Source organism: Salmo trutta, chromosome 27 (assembly GCF_901001165.1).
Source record: "Salmo trutta chromosome 27, fSalTru1.1, whole genome shotgun sequence".
NCBI classification, from domain to species: domain Eukaryota; kingdom Metazoa; phylum Chordata; class Actinopteri; order Salmoniformes; family Salmonidae; genus Salmo; species Salmo trutta.
In genome coordinates, this window is record NC_042983.1 from 24,404,223 (window position 1) to 24,430,637 (window position 26,415).

The 26,415-nt window shown below is 43.4% G+C and overlaps 2 protein-coding genes across 3 annotated transcripts in view; one reads left to right on the forward strand and one right to left on the reverse strand.

The window, feature by feature from the left end:
- Positions 1 to 833: 833 nt before the first annotated feature.
- ift81 (intraflagellar transport 81 homolog) lies at positions 834 to 22,360 on the reverse strand. Its single transcript, XM_029717389.1, has 18 exons — positions 22,217 to 22,360; positions 21,921 to 22,024; positions 20,601 to 20,781; positions 19,865 to 19,954; positions 19,667 to 19,732; positions 19,255 to 19,365; positions 18,890 to 18,974; positions 18,088 to 18,251; positions 17,833 to 17,928; positions 13,380 to 13,526; positions 10,088 to 10,237; positions 8,166 to 8,294; positions 6,340 to 6,429; positions 4,423 to 4,509; positions 4,132 to 4,203; positions 3,939 to 4,024; positions 3,497 to 3,542; positions 834 to 1,773 (listed from the first exon to the last, which is right to left on the reverse strand). The coding sequence occupies exons 1-18, from the start codon at positions 22,358 to 22,360 to the stop codon at positions 1,591 to 1,593; spliced, it is 2,031 nt and encodes a 676-aa protein (XP_029573249.1). The 3' UTR covers positions 834 to 1,590.
- Positions 22,361 to 23,073: 713 nt separating this feature from the next.
- Positions 23,074 to 26,415, forward strand: part of LOC115164669 (breakpoint cluster region protein) — a 44,363-nt gene continuing 41,021 nt past the window's right edge. Inside the window, exons 1-2 of one of the 2 annotated variants that reach the window (XM_029717388.1) lie at positions 23,074 to 23,222; positions 23,409 to 25,049. In XM_029717388.1, the coding sequence (XP_029573248.1) occupies positions 23,693 to 25,049 (1,357 nt within the window). In that variant the 5' untranslated portion in view covers positions 23,074 to 23,222; positions 23,409 to 23,692. Of the gene's footprint in view, positions 25,050 to 26,415 lie in introns of both variants that reach the window. The other variant, XM_029717387.1, reaches the window with a different exon arrangement.

A 26,415-nucleotide genomic window follows, 5' to 3' on the forward strand; every position in this document is an offset into this window, starting at 1 on the left:
TCCAGAGAATCTCTATAAGAATATATTTTTATGAACAAAGTTAAATGAGAAGTACAACAGGATATTATGTAACTCATAAAATATATACACTGAACAAAAATATAAACTCAACATGTAAAGTGTTGGTCCCATGTTTCATGAACTGAAAAATAAAACCTTTTTTTTCCCTCATACGCACAAAAAGTGTATTTCTCTAAATTTTGTGCACAAATTTGTTTGCACCCCTATTAGTGAGCATTTCTCCTTTGCCAATATAATCCATCCACCTGACAGGTGTGGCATATCAAGAAGCTGATTAAACAGCATGATCATTACACAGGTGCACCTTGTGCTGGGGACAATAAAAGGACACTCTAAAAGGTGCAATTTTGTCACACAACACAATGCCACAAATGTCTCAAGTTTTGAGGGAGCATGCAATTGGCATGCTGACTGCAGGAATGTCCACCAGAGCTGTTGCCAGAGAATTGAATGTTCATTTCTCTACCATAAGATCCCTCCAAAAAAATTGAGAATTTGGCAGTACGTCCAACTGGCCTCACAACCGCAGACCACGTGTGACCACGCCTGCCCAGGACCTTCACATCTGGCTTCTTCACCTGCGGGATTGTCTGAGTGGGGGGTGGTGGTGCTGAGGAGTATTTCTGTCTGTAATAAAGCCCTTTGTGGAGAAAAACTAATTCTAATTGGCTGAGCCTGGCTCCCCAGTGGGTGGGCCTGGCTGCCAAGTGGGTAGGTACACCTGCCCAGTCATGTGAAATCCATAGATTAGGGCCTAATGAATTGATTTCGATTGACTGATTTCCTTATATGAATTGTAACTCTGTAAAATCTTTGAAATTGTTGCATGTTGCATTTATATTTTTGTTCAGTATAATTTATGGAACAAATAAAGGTGTTACATAGAAATAGACTTCACCAAAGTACAAGATGCAAGAAAATGATGCTTGATTAGTTCACTCTGCACTGTCCCGTCTAAACCAGAGGCCCAGCTGAATTCCAAAACTGGCAAGCTCCTTTACCCAAGGTCGTGGCTGTTGTTTCCCAAAATAACTGAGTGCAGTTGCGTCCCAAGTGCAACACATTGTATGCTGTTATCTTTAGACACATAGATTTAAGCTGTATTCTTAAAATGGAGGCTGTGGATTTGTTTAAAGTCAGAGGGCCAGAGAGGGTTAAACATCTTATCTGGCTGAAACCTCCTGGTACATGTGTCCCTTTGGTTCTGGATTCATCAGGCAACTCTCACAATATCGTCACCAGAAAGGTGTTCCTCACAGGAGATAAATCAGTTAAACTGAATCCTACTTTGGGATTATTTACAAAAAACACAAATCACTAACTAAACCAGGATTTACACAGATTGGATGAATGGAATCCTTTAAACTGTAGGCGATGAAAGCAGAGTAGTTTTGATACATGAAGAGTAATCATCTCACCTAAAAATAGATATAATGCAAGACAAACAGAACAGATTAATTAACTATAACTGGCTAACTAAGTACAGTAGTTAGACGAGTGAGAAGTCCTGGTCATTGTGGTAGAGCTTAGTGTACCAGAGTTGGCCCTGCTTTAATATTCTCCTCGTCCTCACAGCACCAGCCTATCCTCACCACCCTCCTGGATGACCTGGCCAATGGAGGCTTGGCTCTGGGCCCTCAGGAAGCACTGGCGCTTGCACTCCATCAGCTGTTCCAGGTCACGCCACATCTTCACCTGCTTCATGTTCGGCCCATGGCTCTCCCTCACAGTCTTCTGCTGCTCACGCAACTTCTGTTGTTGTCCAAAGGGAAAGACTAAGAATTAATGTCAGCCCAACATGCATACAGTGTATGATCAGCATTGTTAAATTGCCTTTTTCAGTTGAATACCGTAAATTCCAGACTATAAGCCGCAACTTTTTTCCCAGGCTTTGAACCTCGCTGCTTAAACAATGACGCGGCTAATATATGGATTTTTCCCGCTTTCAATTTTTTTTCTCCAAAAAAACACATTCTGTGACGTGCTCAGTTTTTTGGCGGCATGAAGCTTTCATTAGACCAATGAAATTGCCGAACGGGTTAAGGTCAAACAACTTTTTTGTTTACTGTTTAGATTAAATCGAGCGCTCTCAAACTTCCCATCATTCTGATTACGGTAGTCATTTTGTCACCCTCATCATGGCAAAGACACGGAGAAATGCATATGATGCAGCTTTCAAGTTGAAGGCGATTGATCTGGCTGTTGGAAAAGGAAATAGAGCTGCTGCATGGGAGCTTGGTCTTAATGAGTCGATGATGAGACGTTGGAAACAGCAGCGTGAGGAATTGACTCAGTGCAAAAAGACAACTAAAGCTTACTGCTAATTTAAAACATTTTGTTACAAGCCGTGTTTCGTTAAAGCCTATTTATTTTTGTTACAAGCCGTGTTTCGTTAAAGCCTATTTATTTTTGTTACAAGCCGTGTTTCGTTAAAGCCCGTGTAAAGTTCATTTGTTTCAATGTACCGGTAGGCACCTGCGGCTTATAGACATGTGCGGCTCATTTATGTTCAAAATAATACTTTTTTTTAAAATTCAGTGGGTGCCGCTTATATTCAGGTGCGCTTAATAGTCCGGAAATTACGGTACCTTTTCATTATAAGTTGCAAGGCAAGCCATCCTTTTATAAATTAATAGGAAGCTTGACCAACCAAATACTTACTACTTAGAGGAATTAGCATATAGCCTATTCATAACCCTAAAAAAGAAGTAGCTTGTCACGAATGTGACAGGGGTGGGGAAATGTAGATGAGGACTAGGACAGAGCTAGGGTAGAGGGTAGAAATCAGCATGCATCCCTCCAGCTGCTCCAGTGATAAGGATGGACATTGTGTTATACAAGCTGCACCTATACTGGTGTGCAGTGGTGGTCGGTGCCGTAAAAATGTTTGACTGAGCATGGCCTTATTTCTATTACAGCATATTGTGTAAGTCTATAGAAGGGAGCGAGAACCATAAGCCTCCTAGGTTTTGTATTGAAGTTAATGTACCGAGAGGATGGAAGCTAGCTGTCCTCTCGGCTACACCATGGTGCAACCCTAGAGAGTGCTGTTGAAGCTACTGTAGATCTTCATAAATAACAGTGTGTTTTAATCAATTATTTTTGACGTGAATATATTTAGTATAGTTTTATTTAAAAAGGATTACTCTTTTAATGTTTCACAACTTTTATGAAATTCACTGAGGAGGTTGGTCCTCCCCTTCCTCCTCTGAGGAGCCTCCACTGCTGGTCTACTGCAGCAGCACGTCTACATTACAGCTTGTCTACTGGGCCAAATGGTTTAGCAGGAATGCAGCTGAGCCCCCTCTGCCATACCCTTCCTCCTCTCTGGCATCCCTCTTATCAGGGTGAAGAAGGAAGGAACCCAAAGTATGGTGCCTGTGTTTGCAGGGGATCCATTTCAGATGCCAGTGCAGCACAGGATTGGCACCGTGCCTGCACCCTGACAAAGCACAAACAGCACCTCTCTGCTCACCTTGCCCAGGGACTCCTGTTCCGCAATGTTCTTCATGTACTGCTCCCTGTGAAACAGCCAGAGGGTCAGAGTTCATGTGAGCTTTAAAACTTTCGCAAGCTCAATGCTGCTATTATGACATTACTGTGAGTTTTACAAGGAAAATACTACCTGGTAGTTGAATAACAACATTGCAAACATCCATAACATATTTTATTAAACCAGAAATATAAATATATTTACATATTTTTCTATAGCAAAGCAATAATTCTGGACACACTTGGAAATGAGCGTGACCTATGAGGGTGAATCTACTAACAGACTACTGTAAGTGTGTCCTTTGAGGGAGGTATAGGGGGAGGTGGGTGGCAACAGTAGCATACAGTAGGCACCCATTGTGTTGTAATCGTAGCATATGGAGGTGACTGCGGTAATAGAAATCCTAAGCAGCTGGCAGACTCACCTGATGGTCTTCCTCCTCTCTTGCGGATCAGGAGACACGTAGGCCTTCATTTCCTCTGCTGCTCGCTGCATTTGCATCTCAATGATCTGTGAAGAGCGAGAGAGATGGGCAGAGAGAGAGAGAGAGAGAGCTCTGGTTGACGGTCACAGAACAGGTGTTGGGGGAGGGGTTGTTTGCTACCTGAACCCCTTACCTCTTTCATGCAGTTGATATAGTGGTATCGGTTTTCCTCCTGAGCCATCTCCTCCCTCAGAGCTCTCACCTCCTGCAATGGAGGTGGTGAATGAAAACATGTGGCAGTAAGAAACTGAAGCATCAGGCCTGAAGCATCAGATGCTTGTTGCTATGGCGGTACTGAACTGGTCCTTGCGCAGAGCACATTCCAATGATGTAAATAGAGAAGATTTGATATGTGGTGATATGTTGATCTGTTGGGTGTGTTAGTAGATAGGCCAGGGGTCTACACATAGCATTCATATTATACCTGCTCCAGTTTGGATCGGTTACTCTCCAGACCTGCAGCACAGCTGTCATACTGGGCCTTCTTTTCCTCATACTCTTGAGTTAGCTCCTGTCATGAAAGAAATACCCATTCACAGATACATGAACACAAAGAAATACCCATTCACAGATACATGAACCCAAAGAAATACACATTCACAGATACATGAACACAAAGAAATACACATAGATGGACATATTCTATAGCATTTAAAAAGACAATAGTACAATGACAATACTTTTCACCGTTATAGTATGTTATGTATGCAAAGGTTCTAGTTTCCCCAACCCCTTTCATATCATTATCAGATCAAAGCCCATGTATTTGCTCCGTTTTACTTAAGCCTAAGCTCTAGCTGAGTATATTGATACATTTCTGACGTAACTTTTCATCATTAGTAAATGTTAGCCAGTATGATGGTCAACCAACTCAGGGAACACAATCTGGAAAATACGATCCCCAGCTTTAGCTGAGAGATGTGAGGTGCTTTCCCTGTCGTACACTATACACATAGACTATGTTTCAATTATAGTTAATGGACTCCACAAAAATCCTGAATGAAGTCAACAGCAGCTGGCTGATGCCTCAGGGTTTTCCCCCCTTCTTTTGTCAAATCTCTTGGCCTCATGTCATGATTTTTAATGCTTTTTAATCTGTGGTTGTACAGTACCAGTCAAAAATTGACACACCTACTAATTCAAGGGTTTTTCTTTATTTTTTCTATTTTCTACACTGTAGAATAATAGTGAAGACATCAAAACTATGAAATAACACATATGGGATCATGTTATAACCAAAAGTGTTAACAAATCTAAATATATTTTATATTTGAGATTCTTCAAAGTAGTCACCCTTTGCCTTGATGACAGCTTTGCACACTCTTGGCATTCTCTCAACCAGCTTCATGAGGTAGTGGAATGCATTTCAATTAACAGGTGTGCCATGTTAAAAGTACATTTGTTGAATTTCTTTCCTTCTTAATGCGTTTGAGCCAATCAGTTTTGTTGTGACAAGGTAGGGGTGGTATGCAGAAGATAGCACTATTTGGTAAAAGTCCAAGTCCATATTATGGCAAGAACAGCTCAATAAGCAAAGAGAAACGACAGTCCATCATTACTTTAACACATGAATGTCAGTCAATGCGGAACATTTCAAGAACTTTCAAAGTTCCTTCAAGTGCAGTGGCAGAAATCATAAAGGTCTATGATGAAATTGACTCTCATGAGGACCGCCACAGGAAAGGAAGAGTTACCTCTGAGGAAGAGTTACCTCTCCCAGAGTTACCTCTGCTGCAGAGGATAAGTTCATTAGAGTTACCAGCCTTTGCACACTCTTGGCATTCTCTCAACCAGCTTCACCTGGAATGCTTTCCATTGCTCGTGTTTCTTGGCCCAAGAAAGTCTCTTCTTATTGGTGTCCTTTAGTAGTGGTTTCTTTGCAGCAATTCAACCATGAAGGCTTGATTCACACAGTCTCCTCTGAACAGTTGATGTTGAGATGTGTTTGTTACTTGAACTCTGAAGCATTTATTTGGGCGATTGCATTTCTTTGTGCTCAGCATATGTGGAAAAGCATTCCAGGTGAAACTGGTTGAGAGAATGCCAAGAGTGTGCAAAGCTGTCATCAATGCAAAGGGTGGCTACTTTGAAAAATCTATTAGTTTAACACTTTTTTGGTTACTACATGATTCCATATGTGCTATTTTATAGTTTTGATGTCTTCACTATTATTCTACAATGTAGAAAATAGTAAAAATAAAGAAAAGCCCATGAATGAGTAGGTGTGTCCAAACTTTTGACTGGTACTGTACATTTAGCTTATTCTATAGACACAGCTCTGTGTAATGACACAATTTGAAGATGAAACTGCAGACAAAGTTTTATAGCGTGTGACGTTCACCTGACACTGCTGTCTCAAAGGCCTCAGTTCCTTTATGATCGGAGCAAGGGCAGACTTTTTCTCCACTATCGTTGAGTTCAGTTTCTTCACCTGAAAAAAAGCATCACATATTTCTACCCATCTGCCAACATCCTGATTTGGTGGGAAAAGTAACCCACAGAAATGTCAGTTAAAGATGACTATGACCATAATAATCATTATAAACTCAGCAAAAAAAGAAATGTCCCTTTTTCAGGACCCTGTCTTGAACCATCAGTGCTCAGACTGTCCGCAATAGACAGAGAGGCTGGACTGAGGGCTTGTAGGCCTGTTGTAAGGCAGGTCCTCACCAGACATCACCGGCAACAATGTTGCCTATGGGCACAAACCCACCGTCGCTGGACCAGACAGGACTGGCAAAAAGTGCTCTTCACTGATGAGTCGCGGTTTTGTCTCACCAGGGGTGATGGTTGGATTTGCGTTTATCGTCGAAGGAATGAGCGTTACACCGAGGCCTGTACTCTGGAGCGGGATCGATTTGGAGGTGGAGGGTCCGTCATGGTCTGGGGCGGTGTGTCACAGCATCATCGGACTGAGCTTGTTGTCATTGCAGGCAATCTCAAAGCTGTGCGTTACAGGGAAGACATCCTCCTCCCTCATGTGGCACCCTTCCTGCAGGCTCATCCTGACATGACCCTCCAGCATGACAATGCCACCAGCCGTACTGCTCAATCTGTGTGTGATTTCCTGCAAGACAGGAATGTCAGTGTTCTGCCATGGCCAGCAAAGAGCCCGAATCTCAATCCCATTGAGCACATCTGGGACCTGTTGGATCGGAGGGTGAGGGCTAGGGCCATTCCCCCCAGAAATGTTCAGGATCTTGCAGGTGCCTTGGTGGAAGAGTGGGGTAACATCTCACAACAAGAACTGGCAAATCTGGTGCAGTCCATGAGGAGATGCAATGCAGTACTTAATGCAGCTGGTGGCCACACCAGATACTGACTGTTACTTTTGATTTTGTTCAGATTTTGTTTTGATTTTGACTGTTACTTTTGATTTTGTTCAGGGACACATTATTCAATTTCTGTTAGTCACATGTCTGTGGAACTTGTTCAGTTTGTGTCTCAGTTGTCGAATCTTGTTATGTTCATACACATATTTACACATGTTAAGTTGGTGAAAATAAACGCAGTTGACAGTGAGAGGATGTTTCTTTTTTTGCTGAGTTTATGTCACCTGTGTTGTACACAAGCAGGGGCCTTACAGGGTGTGCATTCAGAGGCAAAGCTATCTAAGGCCAAACAGGAGATTGTGAAGTGAGTCAAAATCTACTTTATGGCTACAGCCAGGAATGTTTGAATCATTGGCAGCAGCACAAGTGTGCAAGCTGCCAGCTTTAACCATAAGCCCTGTCTACCCTTTAAATAATTACAAAAACATCTTGGACTGGGGCCTAAACGGCTGCAACTGGTTCTATTTGGACTTCAATGCAATGGGATGACAGATTGATAAAACAGAGTGATTTGGTGATCCAACTTGGCTTAAAACTCAGCAATTACTCTTCCTTTCCCCACAAAAGACAGATTAATTACGCACAAGTGGTATTTCAAAAGGTATCAAGTCACTAAATCAATGCAAATAAATCAATGACACAAACAAAACAGGACTAGGACAGTTCTGGTAAAACAAATTGTGCTGTGTTTGTGTAGCCCATTAGAAGGAGCATCTGAAAGCAATCAGCATGATCCTGTGACTGAGTATGGGTGGTCTGGAGTGGGGAAAGATCTGTCACTGTGGTAAAGTGACATGCTACTCAGACAGTGGCTCCGATCCCCTGATATAGTCACCATTTCTGACATGTCGTCCAGCGAGCGCCCCTTCATCTCGTCCAGTTCACTCTTGATGGCTGACACTCTCTCCAGTTCCTCCTGAGTGTCACTGTACCCAGAGATCCCCTTCTGTGCCTCCATGGATTGCTAAATGGACCACCATAAGAGCATGAGAGGGCATATGGGGTGACACATCAGTAACTACACCAAATATGACAGCCTTGTAATGCAGCAGCATAAAATTATGTGATTGTGTCCGGTGTTAGAATCCTGAGGCAAATGGCACTTGAGCAATGTAGACTACACCCACATGAGCTGCAAGGCAGTAAGATGAAATCAGTGAATTCAAGTTAATAATTTGCAATGAGTAAACCTCCATGTAATGTATACAGTGGCTCATCTGACTTAATTGTTAATGATTCGTTTGCACCATGTCAACAAATGTAAGCCTATAGCTATGACTCAGAAACGGTGGTTGAGGAAGTTCCGCAGCATTATCAAGGACCCCACACACCCCAGCCACGGGCTGTTCTCTCCCTTACCGTTGGGCAGACGGTGTCAGAACATGAGGTCTGATACCAACAGGCTCAGAGACACTTTATCTACAAGCCATCAGACTGCTGAACACTTGAACTAGAGTGACCACCTGCACTGACTTTCCACACCTTAGCACACATGCACACACACACCCACCCACACACAGACACCCACCCACACAGACACCCACCCACACACACAGACATCCACCCACACATTCATGCTACACACACATCACAACTGCACAATTTAAACACTTGGCCCCAATGCACCCTTCCTTGATACATGTGTAAATATTGGACTATAAATTGTGCCTTCCTATATTATACTTACGCTAAAATGTACTATTCTATTCTACTGAAATTTACTTTGTTTTTATCTTTTATTATTTATTATTGTTGTTCTATTGTCGAGAAGGAACCTGATAGTAAGTATTTCATTGGACGGTGTTTACCATGTGCATCCTGTACATACGACTAATACAACTTGAAACAGTGACTGAGTTACTCCCTCCCTGTCTGGGAGGATATATAGCAGCATGGAGCCTAGTCCTGAAATGACCCCTGGCGCCTGTGCTCTAAGCACTGTGAAGGGTTGTGTCCACACAAACAGGCAGGGGTCAGCTCAACACCTGGGAGTAGAGGCCACTTTGTTCTCCAAGAAGAGAAGATTACATGCGGTTGAGATAGCAGTACGTGTGTGTGGTCTATATATATATATATATATATATATATATATATATATATATATATATATATGAGTGAGAAATCTGTGATCTATGAAAATAAACACAATTTCCTTCCCATGTAGCACCCATTCCCTCTCCTGCAGATCTGTTCAAACACAGATAAAGACTGAATGTAAATGACCTCATTAAATTACATTGTAATATTTGGTTCTGATATGAATAGTTCACAGTTTCAAGCAGGGCTTCTAGTGAGTTTTGGGTTATACAGTAGGCTATAACCAACATTGTTGCAGCAAATGGTTCATAGTTGTAGGTTGAAGGAATAACAGTTGGACTGGGGTGACTGGGTGGGTGAGTGATGGGAACAGGAAGGCAGGTGGTGAGAGGAGAGAGGGCTCAGACCCTAACATCCACTGATTTAAAAAAATACCGGCGTCAGACACAGAGAGAAGAGCAAATGCAGCCATCGCAAATAGCAGCAGCCCAGCCCTTACTGTGTCAGCCAGGCTATTAGCAAGTCAGGAGCTAGGAGGGAACGGGGTGTGAAGTCATTTCCAGGAAGGTATGTCACTTTACTGTTAATGTACATTGCATGATCAAGGGCAGGATGGAAAGGTAAGTGTCCCACTATACACATACAGGGGCTTCTATGAGGTATGGAGGGGGGCAGGTAGGGTGGATTGCTGCGAAGGGGATTGCTGTGGTGCATAGTTACCAGTTGCTGTTGGGCGACCTCGTGCCTCTGTTTTAGGATTTCCTCTGTCCGCTGCAAGACCCCATACTCAGCTCTCAGCTCGGTAATCTCCTGCCGCTTCTTCTTGAACACTGTCCCCTTGCTGCGCAGTTTCCCGACAAAACGTTTAAACTGAGAGGAATCAAGGGAGACTATTGTCATGAAAGATATGCTAAGAGAAATGGAACGAGACAGAAATGACAACATAAAAAAAATAAAAAAATGTTTTACTTTCTTCCCACACAGATCAAACGTTAGTGAAGAAAAAGTAAATACACATCTTGAAGCAAGGTCATCCCCTTCAGTTTCTACTGAGACAGACATGACCCATGTCTGAGAGAGTGAGTTGGGGGAGTGTGAAAAAGAGAGAGAGTTACTGTAATGTGGCTTAGTATCCAGCAGTGATGGAACAATGTAAAATGTTCTTGGAGAAGACAAATGCTGAGGGTGAGGCAGTACTGGGGGGGGGGGGGGGGGGGGTCAAGGTGCCTCAGACTCCTGTGCATGTCAAAATGTATTCCTTCTGGAGAATCCCAGAAAATGTCCTGTAAGTCACTTGGGGCATGCATGGCTTGTGCGCAAGAATGTATGGTTTGTTTAATTTTGGGACATCAAGGGCAGACAAGATTGAGAGGGAATTAGCAGCCAGAATAAGGCTGCGTAGCATTCCCTCGTCACATACAATATGTCCCCAAAACAGCTGCTAAGTTATCCAACACAACTTTGAAGGGTTTGAACTATTTATCATGACCCTGTGTCAGACACACACATACTCAGGACAGGCGGATAGTTCTGGAAAATGCAGCACATTGGGATAGTTAAGCAGTAAGGCCCGAGGGGCTGTGGTATATGGCCAATATTCCACAAACCTCAGAGGTGCCTTATTGTTATTATAAACTAGTTACCAACGTAATTAGAACAGTACATGTATTTTTTTTTGCCATACCCATGGTATACGGTCAGATATAACACGGCTTTCAGCCAAATCAGCATTCAGTGTTCGAACCACCCAGTTTATAATAGATAATGAAACATTGTGCCCATACACTATATGCACTGAGCATATTTATAAATAGCAGTAACCTACTATATGTGAAATCCATTTTGTCAGGGTGAATAGCTTTTCCAGACTGAGCAAACACATCTGTTATTTACATTGGAGGAATTTGGGGTGTAAGTGAACAGAAAGCATTATTATTTCCATGACAGACTGACCTAGTGAATCCAGGTGGAAGCTATGATCCCCTATTGATGTCACTTGTTAAATCCACTTCAAATCATTGTCGATGAAGGGGAGGAGACAGGTTAAAGAAGGATTTTTAAGCCTTGAGACATGGTTTGTGTATGTGTGCCATTCAAAGGGTGAATGGGCAAGACAAAGGGTTTACGTGCCTTTGAACGGGGTATGGTAGTAGGTTTGTGTCAAGAACTGCAATGGCGCAGGGTTTTTCATGCTCAACAGTTTCCCATGTATATCAAGGATGGTCCACCACTCAAAGGATACGCAGCCAACTTGATACAACTGTGGGAAGCACTGGAGTCAACAGGGGCCAGCATCCCTGTGGAACGCTTTCGACACCTTGTAGAGTCCATGTCCCGACAAATTGAGGCTGTTCTAAGGCCAATAACTCAATATTAGGAAGGTGTTCTTAATGTTTTGTGCACTCAGTGTATGTAATGATGGAACACTAGCAACATGGTGGACTAGTTTGTAGTGGGTGTAAAAGCAAGCTAACTGAGGATGAGCAGTTGCTGAGTGACATGTGATGACATGTTAGCAGCATAATGGAAAATACCTCTGATAAGGTGCTCATTTCCACCATGACCCATGGACCCCAGGAGAGACTGATAAGCCCAGTGTGACTAGACCCTTTCCATTTACCATAAATCCCCTGACTCCCCTTCCATCCTGTTCTCACCTACTGTTACCATACTGAGAAAAAGTCAGGTTTAGAGTTTCCTTTCACATCAAACACACTCACTCATTATCCAGAGGAGCAGATGAAACCACACACATTGAACAGGGCATGGAGGAGAGCAGGGCATGGAGGAGAGCAGGGAGAAAGTGGATGCTATTTCAGACATGCAGCTCCTGTGCTTCGCCAGCCTGTCCAGCTGTCAGCGCAATGTTTTCACTGAGTGTGGAACGCCTGCCCATAAACCACTCAGACAACATATGGGTACAGCACATGCCCTATGCATCAGCTACCACCAACTATATAGACCTGTTAATGGCCAAAGGTCGCGCTGCAAACAGGAACAGGCTTAGTCTGAGATGTGAAGAGTGGTCGTTCTCTTTATCCTTGATCTTATAGAGCCAGGCACAGGGTGTGCTGGCACACAGGAGTGATGGCTCCTGGCACTATGTTGCAGAGGCAAAAAGGCACTCAAATTTGAGAGACCTTTCTCTGCCAATGGTTTATACTAAGTGATCTAACCAAACATGGCGTCAAAGCACGCACGGCTCTCAACCTTTGCCTCTCCCGAGTCCGTAGGGGAGTTGGAGCGATGGGACAAGACTAACTACCAATTGGATATCATGAAAAAGGGGTAAAAGTAAAAAATATAAACAAAACCTCAAGTCAGTTTGTTTTCTTTGTGGTAAAATATCCTCCATAGATGTCAAAGTTAGTTGAAGGATTTACACTGAACTAGTTTGTTTTGCTGAATTAATGAAGAATATTTACACAAGAGATATAAAAATAAATACATTTCAGACGTTTGTTAAATACTGTCCTGGTTCCGGGTAGTCCCTGTTGTGGTCTATTTTTAACCTTGCATGGGAAAGTGGGAGAGTGAGGGGAACAGGGATAAGTAGCATTAGCCTGTGAGCTCCACTATGTTTACATAAGAGCAGAAATAGCGTCTCATGTTCACTGGGATCCACAACTACCGCACGTCACCCTTATCAACAAAGTTTATGTATCGGAGTAGACGTAAGCAAACAGGAGAATGTTTAATCAATCTACCCCTAAAGATGGAAAATATATGATCTCTGATGCATTTTACTATCTTCTGAGAAAGTTTGGATAGTGATGTTCAGTTTTGAGCGGTGGGCAATTGTACAACGTTGCTAGTGAATACTGAGCAGATTATATATAATGGTAGCAGTCTTTTTGCTGCAAAATGACAATATTTGAATCACCCCCAAAAAAGTATCTGACCCTATTCCACAGACATTGACTGGTGAGGAAGGTGATTACTATTGGTGTGGATGATGATGTTCAGACAAAAGTATTGAGCTGTGAAAGGCGGTTAGTTACTGTAATGTTACCTCATCTCCCCGGATGACCTCGTCTCCGTCCTGGTCTCGTGCCTGGCTGTTCTTCTGATTCAGCTCTCGGTCTAGTGCAGCTAGCTCCTCCCGGGCCTCCTGCAGCTCCTCCGCCTTCGCCTCCTTCTTACGAGTTATAATCGATGCCTGAAGAGCCACACCAGTCATATTATTACAGATACAGTCAATACAGATACAGCCAGTATATATATGGTGCCTTCCGAAAGTATTCAGACCCCTTGACTTTTTCAACATTTTGTTTACGTTACAGCCTTACTCTAAAAAGGATTTACATTTTTTTAAACTCAGCAATCTACACACAATACACCAAAATGATAAAGCAAAAACAGGTTTTTAGACATTTTTGAACATTTATTTAAAGTAAACACCAGAAATACCTTATTTACATTAGTATTCAGACCCTTTGCTATATGAGTTTCGAAATTGAGCTCAGGTCCATCCTGTTTCCATTGATCATCCTTGAGATGCTTCTACAACTTGATTGGAGTCCACCTGTGGTAAATTCAATTGATTGGACATGATTTGGAAAGGCACACACCTGTCTATATAAGGTTCCACAGTTGACAGTGCATGTCAGAGCAAAAACCAAGCCATGAGGTCGAAGAAATTGTCCATAGAGCTCTGAGACAGGATTGTGTTGAGGCACAGATCTGGAAAAGGGTACCAAAACATTTCTGCAGCATTGAAGGTCCCCAAGAACACAGTGGCCTCCATCATTCTTTAATGGAAGAAGTTTGGAACCACCAAGACCCTTCCTAGAGATGGCCGCCTGGCCAAACTGAGTAATCGGTGGAGAAAGGCCTTGGTCAGGGAGGTGACCAAGAACCCGGTGGTCACTCTGACAGAGCTCCGGAGTTCCTCTGTGGAGATGGGAGGACCTTCAAGAAGGACAACCATCTCTGCAACACTCCACCAATCGGGCCTTTATGGTAGAGTGGCCAGACGAAAGCGCGGAATTGAACCCGATCTAACATCTCTGGAGAGACCTGAAAATAGCTGTGCAGCAACGCTCCCCATCCAACCTGACAGAGTTTGAGAGGATCTGCAGAGAAGAAATGGGAGAAACTCCCCAAATACAGCGCCAAGCTGGTAGCGTCATACCCAAGATGACTCTGTACAGTAATCTCTGCCAAAGTTGCTTCAACAAAGTAATGAGTAAAGGGTCTGAATTCTTATGTAAATGTGACATTTCAGTTTTTTTTTTTTTTATAAATTAGCCAAAATTTCGAAACCTGTTTTTGCTTTGTCATTATGGGGTATTCTGTGTAGATTGATGAGGAAAAAAATAAATGTAATCAATTTTAGAATAAGGCTGTAACGTAACAAAATGTGGAAAAAGTAATAGGGTCTGAATACGTCAAGTTTGGACACACCTACTCATTCCAGGGTTTTTCCTTTATTTTTACTATTTTCTACATTGTAGAATAATAGAAGACATCAACACTATGAAATAACACATATGGAATCATGTAGTAACCAAAAAAGTGTTAAACAAATCTAAATATATTTTAGATTCTTCAAAGTAGCCACCCTTTACCTTGATGACATTTTGAAATTTTCCGCATTGACTGACCTTGTGTTAAAGTAATGATGGACTGTCGTTTCTCTTTGCTTATTTGAGCTGTTCTTGCCATAATATGGCCTTGGTATTTTACCAAATAGGGCTAACTTCTGTATACCATCCCTACCTTGTCACAACACAACTTATTGGCTCAAATGCAATTAACTTTTAACAAGGCACACCTGTTAATTGAAATGCATTTCAGGTGACTACCTCAAGAAGCTGGTTGAGAGAATGCCAAGAGTGTGCAAATCTCTTATTATTATATATATTTTTTTAAATGTAACCCCTTTTTTCTCCCCAATTTCGTCGTATCAAATTGATAGTTAGTCTTGTCCCATCGCTGCAACTCCTGTACGGACTCGGGAGAGGCGAAGGTTGAGAGCCGTGCGTCCTCTGAAACACGACCCTGTCGAGCGGCACTGCTTCTTGACACAATGTCCGCTTAACCCGGAAGTCAGCCGCACCAATGTGTCGGAGGAAACACCGTACACCTGGCGACTGTGTCAGCATGCATTGCACCTGGCCAGCCACAGGAGTCGCTAGAGCACAATGGGACAAGAACAACCATGCCGGCCAAATCCTCCCCTAACCCGTACGACGCTGGGCCAAATTGTGCGCCGCCCCATGGGTCTCCCGGTCGCGGCCGATTGCGACAGAGCCTGGACTCAAACCCGGATCTCTAGTGGCACAGCTAGCACTGCGATGCAGTGCCTTAAACCACTGCGCCACTCAGGAGGCCCTACTTCGAAGAATCTCAAATCTATTTTGATTTGTTTAACACTTTTTGGGTTACTACATGAATTCCATGTGTTATTTCATAGTTTTGATGTCTTCACTATTATTCTACAATGTAGAAAATAGTAAAAAATGAATAGGTGTCCAAACTTTTGACTGGTACTGTATATATCCATTTATTCTAATTCACACAAAATAACCAAGCAGAACCTGCACACATTTCACAGGTATAGAATAGTTCAGGAGATAAGGCTATCACAACAGTGTGTCTCCCACAAACCACAGCTAGGAAAGGTTGAGCTTTGCTTAATACAGTATGTGACCAAACCAAAGCAGTTCATCCTAGATCTGCCTCACTATAGCAAAAGAGACAACAACAAAACAAAGTATTCAAATATCAATATGATAACATGAATAAATATGTTGATGAAAAATAAAGTTGCCTCACTTCATCAGACACCATCAATCATCCACAAAAGTTCAAAGAGCCAGCAAACACTTAACCATACACAAACAGCCAGCTCATACAAATTCATATAACTGACAAAGACATGTCTGATTTAAACTCAGCAGAAAAAGAAACGTCCTCTCACTGTCAACTGCGTTTATTTTCTGCAAACTTAACATGTGTAAATATTTGTATGAACATAACAGATTCAACAACTGAGACAAAAACTGAATAAGTTCCACAGACATGTGACTAACAGAAATGGAATAATGTGTCCCTGAACAAAGGGGGAGGTCAAAATCAAAAGTAAGTCAGTATCTGGTGTGGCCACCAGCTGCATTAAGTACTGCAGTGCATCTCCTCCTCATGGGCTGCACCAGATTTGCCAGTTCTTGTTGTGAGATGTTACCCCACTCTTCCACCAAGGCACCTGCAAGTTCCCGGACATTTCTGGGGGGAATGGCCCTAGCCCTCACCCTCCAATCCAACAGGTCCCAGGCGTGCTCAATGGGATTGAGATCCGGGTTCTTCGCTGGCCATGGTAGAACACTGACATTCCTGTCTTGTAGGAAATCACGCACAGAACGAGCAGTATGGCTGGTGGCATTGTCATGCTCGAGGGTCATCTCAGGATGAGGGAGGAGGATGTCTTCCCTGTAACGCACAGCTTTGAGATTGCCTGCAATGACAACAAGCTCAGTCCGATGATGGTGTGACACACCGCCCCAGACCATGACGGATCCTCCACCTCCAAATCGATCCCGCTCCAGAGTATAGGCCTCGGTGTAACGCTCCTTCCTTCGACGATAAACGCGAATCCGACCATCACCCCTGGTGAGACAAAACCGCGACTCGTCAGTGAAGAGCACTTTTTGCCAGTCCTGTCTGGTCCAGCGACGGTGGGTTTGTGCCCATAGGCAACATTGTTGCCGGTGATGTCTGGTGAGGACCTGCCTTACAACAGGCCTACAAGCCCTCAGTCCAGCCTCTCTCAGACTATTAGTCTGAGCACTGATGGAGGGATTGTGCGTTCCTGGTGTAACTTGGGCAGTTGTTGTTGCCATCCTGTACCTGTCCCACAGGTGTGATGTTCGGATGTACCGATCCTGTGAAGGTGTTGTTACACATGGTCTCCCACTGCGAGGACGATCAGCTGTCCGTCCTGTCTCCCTGTAGCGCTGTCTTTGGCGTCTCACATTACGGACATGGCAATTTATTGCCCTGGCCACATCCGCAGTCCTCATGCCTCCACATCCGCAGTCCTCATGAGCAGGGACCCTGGGCATCTTTCTTTTGGTGTTTTCAGAGTCAGTAGAAAGGCCTCTTTAGTGTCCTAAGTTTTCATAACTGTAACCTTAATTGCCTACCATCTGTAAGCTGTTAGTGTCTTAATGACTGTTCCACAGGTGCATGTTCATTAATTGCATGGGAGACAATGTTAAAACCTTTTACAATGAAGACCTGTAAAGTTATTTTGATTTTTACAAATTATCTTTGAAAGACAGGGTCCTGAAAAAGGGACGTTTCTTTTTTGCTGAGTTTAGTATCAATGACAGAGAATGGCATTCTGAAAATTACACAAAATTCATCCTAGGTAATTGCTGGTGTTATGTCATATAATAATAACACTACTGTATCTCTGAAGAATGTGATAATAGAAAATAAGAAAAAAATGAAATAATCACCTGTTGCCTGAAAAGAGACAGTTTATCATCCATGGGGTCGTTTCGCATCATTCTTTTCTCAATCAGCAGGTTTATTTCAATGTTGTTTTCTCGAATCTGGACAAAGTGGGGAACAGTCAGTCTTAAACTTTTAATTTGTCAGAAACAAACTTTTTGGCTATTGCCAGTCATTCTTATTGTAATATGTGTGAACCAAATTTACCAAACTTGCAAAGCTCTATAGCTTAATTGCCCAGGTAGGTAGCGATATCTCACCTTGTCCTCTAGTTCCCCAAGCTCAGCTTGGCCCATGGCCGGCTCAGACACCACCTTCTGCAGGTACTGCACCATCCGCCTCTTACTCTCCAGCTCCTTGGGCAGTTTGTCAGACACCATGTAGGAGTTGAACTTGATCTCCTCTTCAAGCCTCTTCATTAAGCCTGAGACAGTGACAAAGACAAAGCTCGTTCTTACACCTTTGATCAGGATACCTCATTCTTTGAAAAACAATGAGGCACACCTGCTCATAGAAGGAGGGTAATATGCACATCTTAAACTTGAGACACCCGTTCATCATAATCATTTAAATTAGACAAGATCAAGAGTGTATGCAAAACACTGTCTAAATTAACTAACTCAAGGGCATGTAACCTCAACATAGATTGTGCTCTTAAATGCTGCTGTTGAGCTCTGATGCACAGTAGGCCTATATGAGACTGAAAACCGTTACAAAATAGTCACATTAGGAAATGTTTTGATATGTGAAATTTTGAGTCATTGGATTGTCAAATTCTTTGTTGGTGTGCCACACACCAAGGTCTCATGTCTGTCTTTCTTTAAACTGTAAATGTGTAAATCTCCTGTATGATTGTAAAAAGGCTACTAGTAGATCAGGACAACAACAAAAAAAGAGGCAAGTCCACATATGGTGAGCTCCAATGGAGCACATCAAAGATCAGCATGATTACAGGGCCTTAATACATGTGAATCAATTAACAGAGATTCAGCCTGATCTGATGTGTACCTGACCTTTCAACCAGCTGTGGCGTTGAGGGTGATGCAGAACATGCCTACTCACTCTCTGGCTTGGCATCTGCTGCTGCCTGTCGCAGGTCCTTCAGCTGCTGCTGAGATCTCTGCAGTCTCTGTTCTGCCTGGAAAAGCTGAACATGTCCAAATGACAACACACACACACTTATCAGCATCTAAAAAAAACAACATCAAATTTTAACCAACATCATGCTTATAAATCTACTTGTAGGTGAATTTGGAAAATCTAATTGACAACAATCTGTGATAACATGTAGACCTTTACCCTAAAGTCTGTATCATTTATTTGTACTCTGTATGCAGTCAAGTTGATCATATGGATAACAAAGCCTGTAAATTGGAAAGATAGTCTAATTTACGTCCTGTTTTGTCTAAGAAAAGTCAATTCATTACTTGGTTCTTCTGCTCTTGCTTCTGCTGAGCCAGAGACTCTTCTCTCTCCTTTTCCACCCTTAGTTGTCTGGCCAGTTCCAGCATCCGCTGGTGGTTGGACACTGACTCCACCTGTTGGACACATAATAAACTGTGTTTCACCTCACACGACTGCCAGGGGCCACTGCCACTGACTCAGTTCCCCCTTCTGGCATGGCTTAAAAGTATGACCCACTAAATGATCGCTCCATTACTCATCTGCCCTGTAAAAGGGTGAAGCATTGAGCCTGTCAGATGCCTGTCTAGTCTCATTACCACGAGGAATCTCTTGGCGTGTATGAGAGGTTATGCTTTCATTACTCTGTGAATCCCTGTGAGTTCCAGGCATTATGACAGGGTGGGCTTCCTCAAACAGACTGCCTGCATGCCTTACCCTCTTCTTCAGCCTCTCTACTCGCTTGATCAGCTGGTCCTTCTCCTCCTCCATAGCACCAATGTCCTGAGGTTAGGGAAAAGATTGTGTTTTAGCACTGTGTCTGTGCACATATCCCCATCTGTGGCTTAACTTAAGAGAGTTCCATATGATACCAAGTGATGAGTGGAATACATAAAATGTTGTTCCCGTTTTTACCTTTCTGATCTCTGCAGTGGAAAAGCCAGAGCTTTTCAGTTGCTCACACTCCTTGTGGTAGGTCTTGAATCCTTCCACTAATTCTTCATACTACAAAAACAACAGATCAAACACTATGAAACTACGAATCACATTTCTCAGTTATGCATCACATAGCATCTGTCTGACCCACAGTGACCTTTAAATAATAAAATAATGGTTTTAATCATGGCATCATTGTGTGATCTCTTTAGTCTAGCAAGAGGAGGAGTCATGAGCCCATGTTAAATGTTATGCTGCATTCATAATCTAGTGGGAAGGTGGTATTTACCACGTATGACTAGGAAAAATCTACTTGAACATCCCTCCAAATGGTAATTTCTAGTGGGAAACTCATCAATCATCCCTGAGCTCTGACTTCTCACACATGCTGACCTCTGACATCACCTACTAAGGTAGAACAGCATTTTTGACAGTTAAATGAAACAGCAAAACATTATTTATAAAAAGCAATCTATTAATATGTTTTTTTTTTAAACACCATAATTTGGTTGCAAGCATTATAGCTGTACTTTTAGTTTATGGTTGATGCAGCTTGTTGGCCATGAGTCAATATGTGTTTCTGAATGAGTTCAAAACACGTGAATGCATCACCTTCCCACTTGGTTATAAATGCAGCATTATGCTTGCACCTTGAAGTCAGTGGGCAAATTGTTTTGCATGGCAGGCCAACGAATTTGCCCCATGTTAAACAAACCTGGTGATAGGTGTCAGTGATGACATCATCCTGCAGGAACTCAGCAGGCACCTCCAGCTTAACCAGGAAGCGAGCCAAGTAAGCTCTCTTCTTCAGCTCTGTGATCCTCTGCAGCAGCCAGTGAAGGATAGGGTGTATCACAGGCTTACTGCCAGTCACCAGGCCCTGTCTGAAACTGCTCCTGTATTTAAAAAGAGAAGACAGTAAACACTCTGTGTTCTAATGCTGAAATCTGCCTGACGGGCCGACCCCAGGTGGTAAGAGTAGGCTAAAACACGTCTGCCACGCTGATCCTTAACACTGGGGCCCCTCAGGGATGTGTGCTTAGTCCCCTCCTGTATTCCCTGTTCACCCACGATTGCGTGGCCAAACGCGACTCCAACACCATCATTACGTTTGCTGACGACACAACAGTGGTAGGCCTGATCACCGACAACGATGAGACGGCCTATAGGGAGGAGGTCAGAGAACTGGCAGTGTGGTGCCAGGACAAAAACCCCTCCCTCAACGTGAGCAAGAAAAAGGAGCTGATCGTGCACTACAGGAAAAGGCGGGCCGAACAGGCCCCCATTAACATCGATGGGGCTGTAGTGGAGCGGGTCGAGAGTTTCAAGTTTCAAGATTTGGCATGGGTCCCCAGATCCTCAAAAGGTTCTACAGCTGCACCATCGAGAGCATCCTGACCTGCATCACCGCCTGGTATGGCAACTGCTCGGCATCTGACCGTAAGGCGCTACAGAGGGTAGTGCGAACGGCCCAGTACATCACTGGGGCCAAGCTTCCTGCCATCCAGGACCTATATAAAAGGCGGTGTCAGAGGAAAGCCAATAAAATTGTCAGAGACTCCAGTCACCCAAGTTATAGACTTCTCTGCAACCGCACAGCAAGCGGTACCGGAGCGCCAAGTCTAGGACCAAAAGGCTCCTCAACAGCTTCTACCCCCAAGCCATTAGACTGCTGAACAATTCATAAAAATCGCCACCGGACAATTTACATTGACACCCCCCCTCTTGTACACTGCTGCTACTCGCTGTTTGTTTGTTACCTATGCATAGTCCCTTCACCCCCACCTACATGTTCAGATTACCTCAACTAGCCTGTACCCCTGCACACTGACTTGGTACTGGTGCTCCCTTTACATAGCCTCGTTATTGTGTTACATTTTATTATTACTTTTTATTTTAGCCTACTTGGTAAATATTTTCTTCTTCTTGGACTGCACTGTTGGTTAAGGGCTTGTAAGTAAGAATTTTACGGTAAAGTCTACACTTGTTGTAGACAAATAAAGTTTTGATTTGATTCGATCAGAAGAATACTTACGGCTCAGACGTATTCCCAAGTGGTTTGTATTTCAACATCCCCAGCAGAGTGAACATTCTCTTTGCTGTCTGGTCAGGCATTTCTTCACGGATATCAATAGTTTGCTGAAATAAATAAAATATGATTTAGGTGACTGGTAAACACAATAGTAGTGGGGCTCCAAATGGGGCAGGTGTCATCATCAAGGTAATACCATTATAAGCATAATATCAACTGGGACAACTGTATACACCACTGGACAACTCGTGATCAAGTATGAGGTTGTTGTGTTCATTGCAAAACATACTTTGTCTCACCTTAGGGTCTATTTCGGCCAGAACATCGTTGAGAATTTGCAGAAGTTGCATTGGCTCCAGTGAGTCAAAGGTGATCAGATTAAAGTTTTTCTTGAAGGGGTCTTTATTCAGGTGCTCAACAATAAATTTAAGTTGCTCGCTCATCTTGAAATCAACTGGTCAGCTAATGTTATTGCGAGGTAAAGAACTTTAGCTGCAAGCTGGTCAAGACTTGCAGCTAGCAAAAAGTCAGAATCAACCTTAGCATTAGCTTGCTAGCTATTTACTAGCCTAGCTACCGTTACTTTCCGAGGTGGATAGCTTGAAGCATAGCTAGCTACACGCTGACAAGCCAGTTCGTATGCACAAAGTGGACAGCTGGCTTGTCCCCTTGTTTCTTTTGAGAAAAACTCGTTTTAAACCGTAAAGACAACGTGTACAGTCACAAGGCAATCCGTCTTGGAAACCAGACACAAGCGTCCTCGAGCTGGTTGCTAACAGGAAGTATTTCGGCTTGTTCAAGAGGGTCAGCCTGCAGTGGGTTCAGCCTGTGGAACATGCTGCGCAAGATTCTGCCAAGTGCACACGCAGAGTTGCATGCGGGTTCTTGTCCGTCTGGAATTCTCTTTTGTACCAGTAGATGGAGACAAATATCATTATTTCAGGCGGTTTGTAGCATACTTACCGCAATACAACATTTATGTTTTTAATCTTTCAAAATAGCAAAAGATTAGTCTACATTATTACTTACATATTATAGATAGACCATATAATCATATTTTCCAGAGTTGTTTTGCAGCTTGGCTTTATCTTTTGTGTTCTCGACGTGCTTGCGTCTTTAAAACTGGACACATCAAAGTCCCTCCCTCTCTTTTCAGCACCAACTCAATAAAGAAAATGACCAAAACACACAGTAACCGTAGCTAGTGTGCGATCCGACGAAGTGTATCTAATGTCTAGTGGGTGTAAGGTTAACGAGAGAACATTCAAACTAACTTTCAATCGGGTGCAGGATAACGAATTACCGGTAACATTAAAAACAGTTATTACACTGGAAATGTTTAATTGTTCTTGGACTTTCACTAAATCATTGAATGGAACTTCTGGATAGGACAGTGCTTCTGCTTTTACGATGAATGAAGAATAATTGTTTGTTACCGACATTACAGAAGATATGGAAGGACACTTATTCTTTGTTATTCTCTTGTTGCAGGTATCTGAACTGGCTCGTTTTGAGAACAGGCCTCATGTCATTCTCACTGGTGCCCGTAAACACTCGATCTGACTATAATATCATGTATGTTAAGTAGACATTTTTTTGCATGAGTCTTATGAAAAATCTATTCAGTCAGTCTAGTGTGGAAATAGCTTTTAATGGCCATTATAAGTCATGCTTTAGAAATTATTTTGATTGGAAACGTATCATATAGTTTAGTAGAAACTTAGTTTCTACTCTATTACTCTATTCTCAGTGGACTAGGTAAAACAAAAAAAACAATGGTTGAACCAGTAGGTTTTGTGGAGGCTTGGAAAGCCCAGTTCCCTGAGTCAGATACCCCAAGCATGGAGCTGAAATCATTGGGTGATATTGAGCAGGAGCTGGAGAAATGCAAGTCATCTATCAGGCAGCTGGAGTTAGAGGAAAACAAAGAGCGCTTTCAGATGATCTACCTGCAGACGTTACTGGCCAAGGAGAGGAAGGCTTATGATGGGCAGAGATGGGGCATCAAGAGGATGTCCCTAATGAATATTGGAGACCAATCCAGTGTTTCAGACACCCAGACATCCCACATAGATGAGGAGCCTACAGTGGAGGAGCAGCCGAGAGAGGCAGTCGACACAGGGAGGTATAAACTGTTTCCAGAGGGAGAGGTAGATGGGCTGACTCCCTCCGAACAGAGGGGTGAGTTGTCCCCCCACATGCCTACTGTGGGTCCCCCAGACACATATCTGGACAGGGACAGGGTGGGCATGAGCTCAGTAGCAGCACTGAGGTCCACCTTCGAGCGCATCAAGATAGCCAACTCTCACACAGCTGGAGATGGGAAAGGGGTTGGAGGGACAGAGAGACCCTTCTATGTGAACATGGAGTACCACCATGAGAGGGGCCTCGTGAAGGTCAATGATAGGGAGGTCTCAGATAAGATCAGCAGCCTGGGCTGTCAGGCCATGCAAATGGAGCGCAACAGGTCCATGCACTCCCTGCCCGGGAACCTGTCCACTGCTATGGGGGAGATCCGCAAATCTGTGCTCAGATGCAGGTCCACAGAGGGCGGCTGTGGCTACAATGGGCTGTATGATGATACAGAGGTGAACCCACATTTCCTCAAGGACACTGTGATCCGTTCCAATGGGGGGAGACAGCCGGCAAACTGTCAACCCTACACCAGTGTGTATGTCGGGGGGATGATGGCAGAGGGGGAGGGGAGGGTCATTCACATCAGGGACCACAGTGTGGAGGAGGACTCACGCCAAAACTGGCCAAGGCGCTCCTACTCACCTGGCAGTTTTTACGATGTTGGGGGCGGCTATACCCCAGACTGCAGCTCCAATGAGAACCTAACGTCCAGCGAGGAAGACTTCTCCTCCGGCCAGTCAAGTCACGTGTCCCCAAGTCCTACCACCAATCACATGTACAGACAGAAAAGTCATTCACCTTCCCAGATTTCCCAGCAGTCCTTTGACAGCAGCAGCCTGCCCTCCCCACTGTCTCAGAATCGTCTGAAGCAGCAAGTGTTGGTGTCCGAGGCCTCCATCATGGGTGTCCGTAAAATAGGCCAGATCTGGCCCGGTGATGGGGACTCCACCACGTCCAGTAGGACCTCGCATGACAACAGTCTCCATGGAGATCTGGGTAGGTCTACAAGGCCATAGTCTCTATACTGTCCTTTTGTACTCAAGAGTCTTTTATTTATATTTTATGTATAAAAGCACAAGAACTGTTAATGCATCCTTAGGGCTCAATAGCCACTGCCATTTCATGTGTTTATTAGAGATGCCTGTACTTGCTCTAACCTTGATCTCTCCTCAGGCAGCGATGTGCTTATATGTGAACCTGCAACATGACGCTATAGTGTACTATAGCTCTGCCAAATTTGTTTACATATGATTATATGAAACCATTAGCACAGCCCACCATTGCAAAGCACCCTAGTGCTTGTGTGGTTCGTTGTGGATTGTACGACTGTTTTCTTTTCACTTTGTAAGCATGCCTGCCCCCTTTCCCCCTTCTGTTCTCTACCATTGAGTGTGTAGTGCTCTTCTAGAGTTGCCCTGATTGAGACAGTGCGTGCCCTCAGGTTGCCCAGTCGCTCGGCCCTGTCCACCTAGAGTGTTTTTGTGTCAGCACACATCAACATTGTTGTCCTTGTCTAGGAGTAATTCACTTAAAAGGGTTTGTGTAGCGTGATACGTTTAGGGAGGCTCTTTGTTGGGGGTGGGGAGGGAAAGGGCTGATAACTCTCACTAAAAAGAGGATGGAGGGCTCATCGTCACATGGCTTCCCATCAACATTTCAGTCCTCAGTGTTTCCTGTTGTGATGTGTGAACACAATAGGAGAGTCACTCATGTAGAACGTATTGACACTGCAACAATGTTTAAGTGGGATAGGGTGGTACTAGGTACTGCAAGGACAGAGAGAAGAGAGTGCAAAATATTTATTAAAGCATCAATACATGACAGGGTGTATGTTTTATAAAACACTTTGTTCCAGACAGCTGAGGAAAAACAAACAAACATATGTTCTCCCTCTCTTATTAAGCCTATGCTTAACTGCTTTGATCTGGTCTTGAAAATATTATTTTGGTGGAGATGAAAAAAGCCAAATGTTGATTTCCTCTCCGTTTAGTCTTTTTAGAACTGATTTCCTTAGCCACAGATTGACAGGGAAAGGTCACGATTTGATGTGCTGTCTTCTTCCCTGTGTTGTTCTTAGTCTCTAAACGAACAGTCATTGAGATATTTTTGGTTGCTCAGGTCTATGATGACTCAAATAGGTATAGACATGTCTAAGTGAATGGCTGACTCAATGCCACATATTTCCTCATATCACATGATTTCACTGAAGTCATAAAAGCAGACTGTCGGTTGTAGTAAATCATTTCCGACATGCTAGGCTCAACTAATAAAAGTTATGATAATTCATATGAGAAGAGCAGAACACTTTTTTTTGGTAGCAATTGTTGAGAATAGGCTGTTATGAAAGGGGATAGGCTGGAAA

Coding starts and splice junctions, on each gene's coding strand:
- ift81 (XM_029717389.1), bottom strand. CDS start 22,360: ATGAGCGAGCAACTTAAATTTATTGTTGAGCACCTGAATAAAGACCCC. Junction 13,527..17,832: donor TGTCTCTTTTCAGGCAACAG/GTGATTATTTCA, acceptor GTGGCTCTTCAG/GCATCGATTATAACTCGTAA. Junction 10,238..13,379: donor AGGTCATCCGGGGAGATGAG/GTAACATTACAG, acceptor GATTCCTCTCAG/TTTAAACGTTTTGTCGGGAA.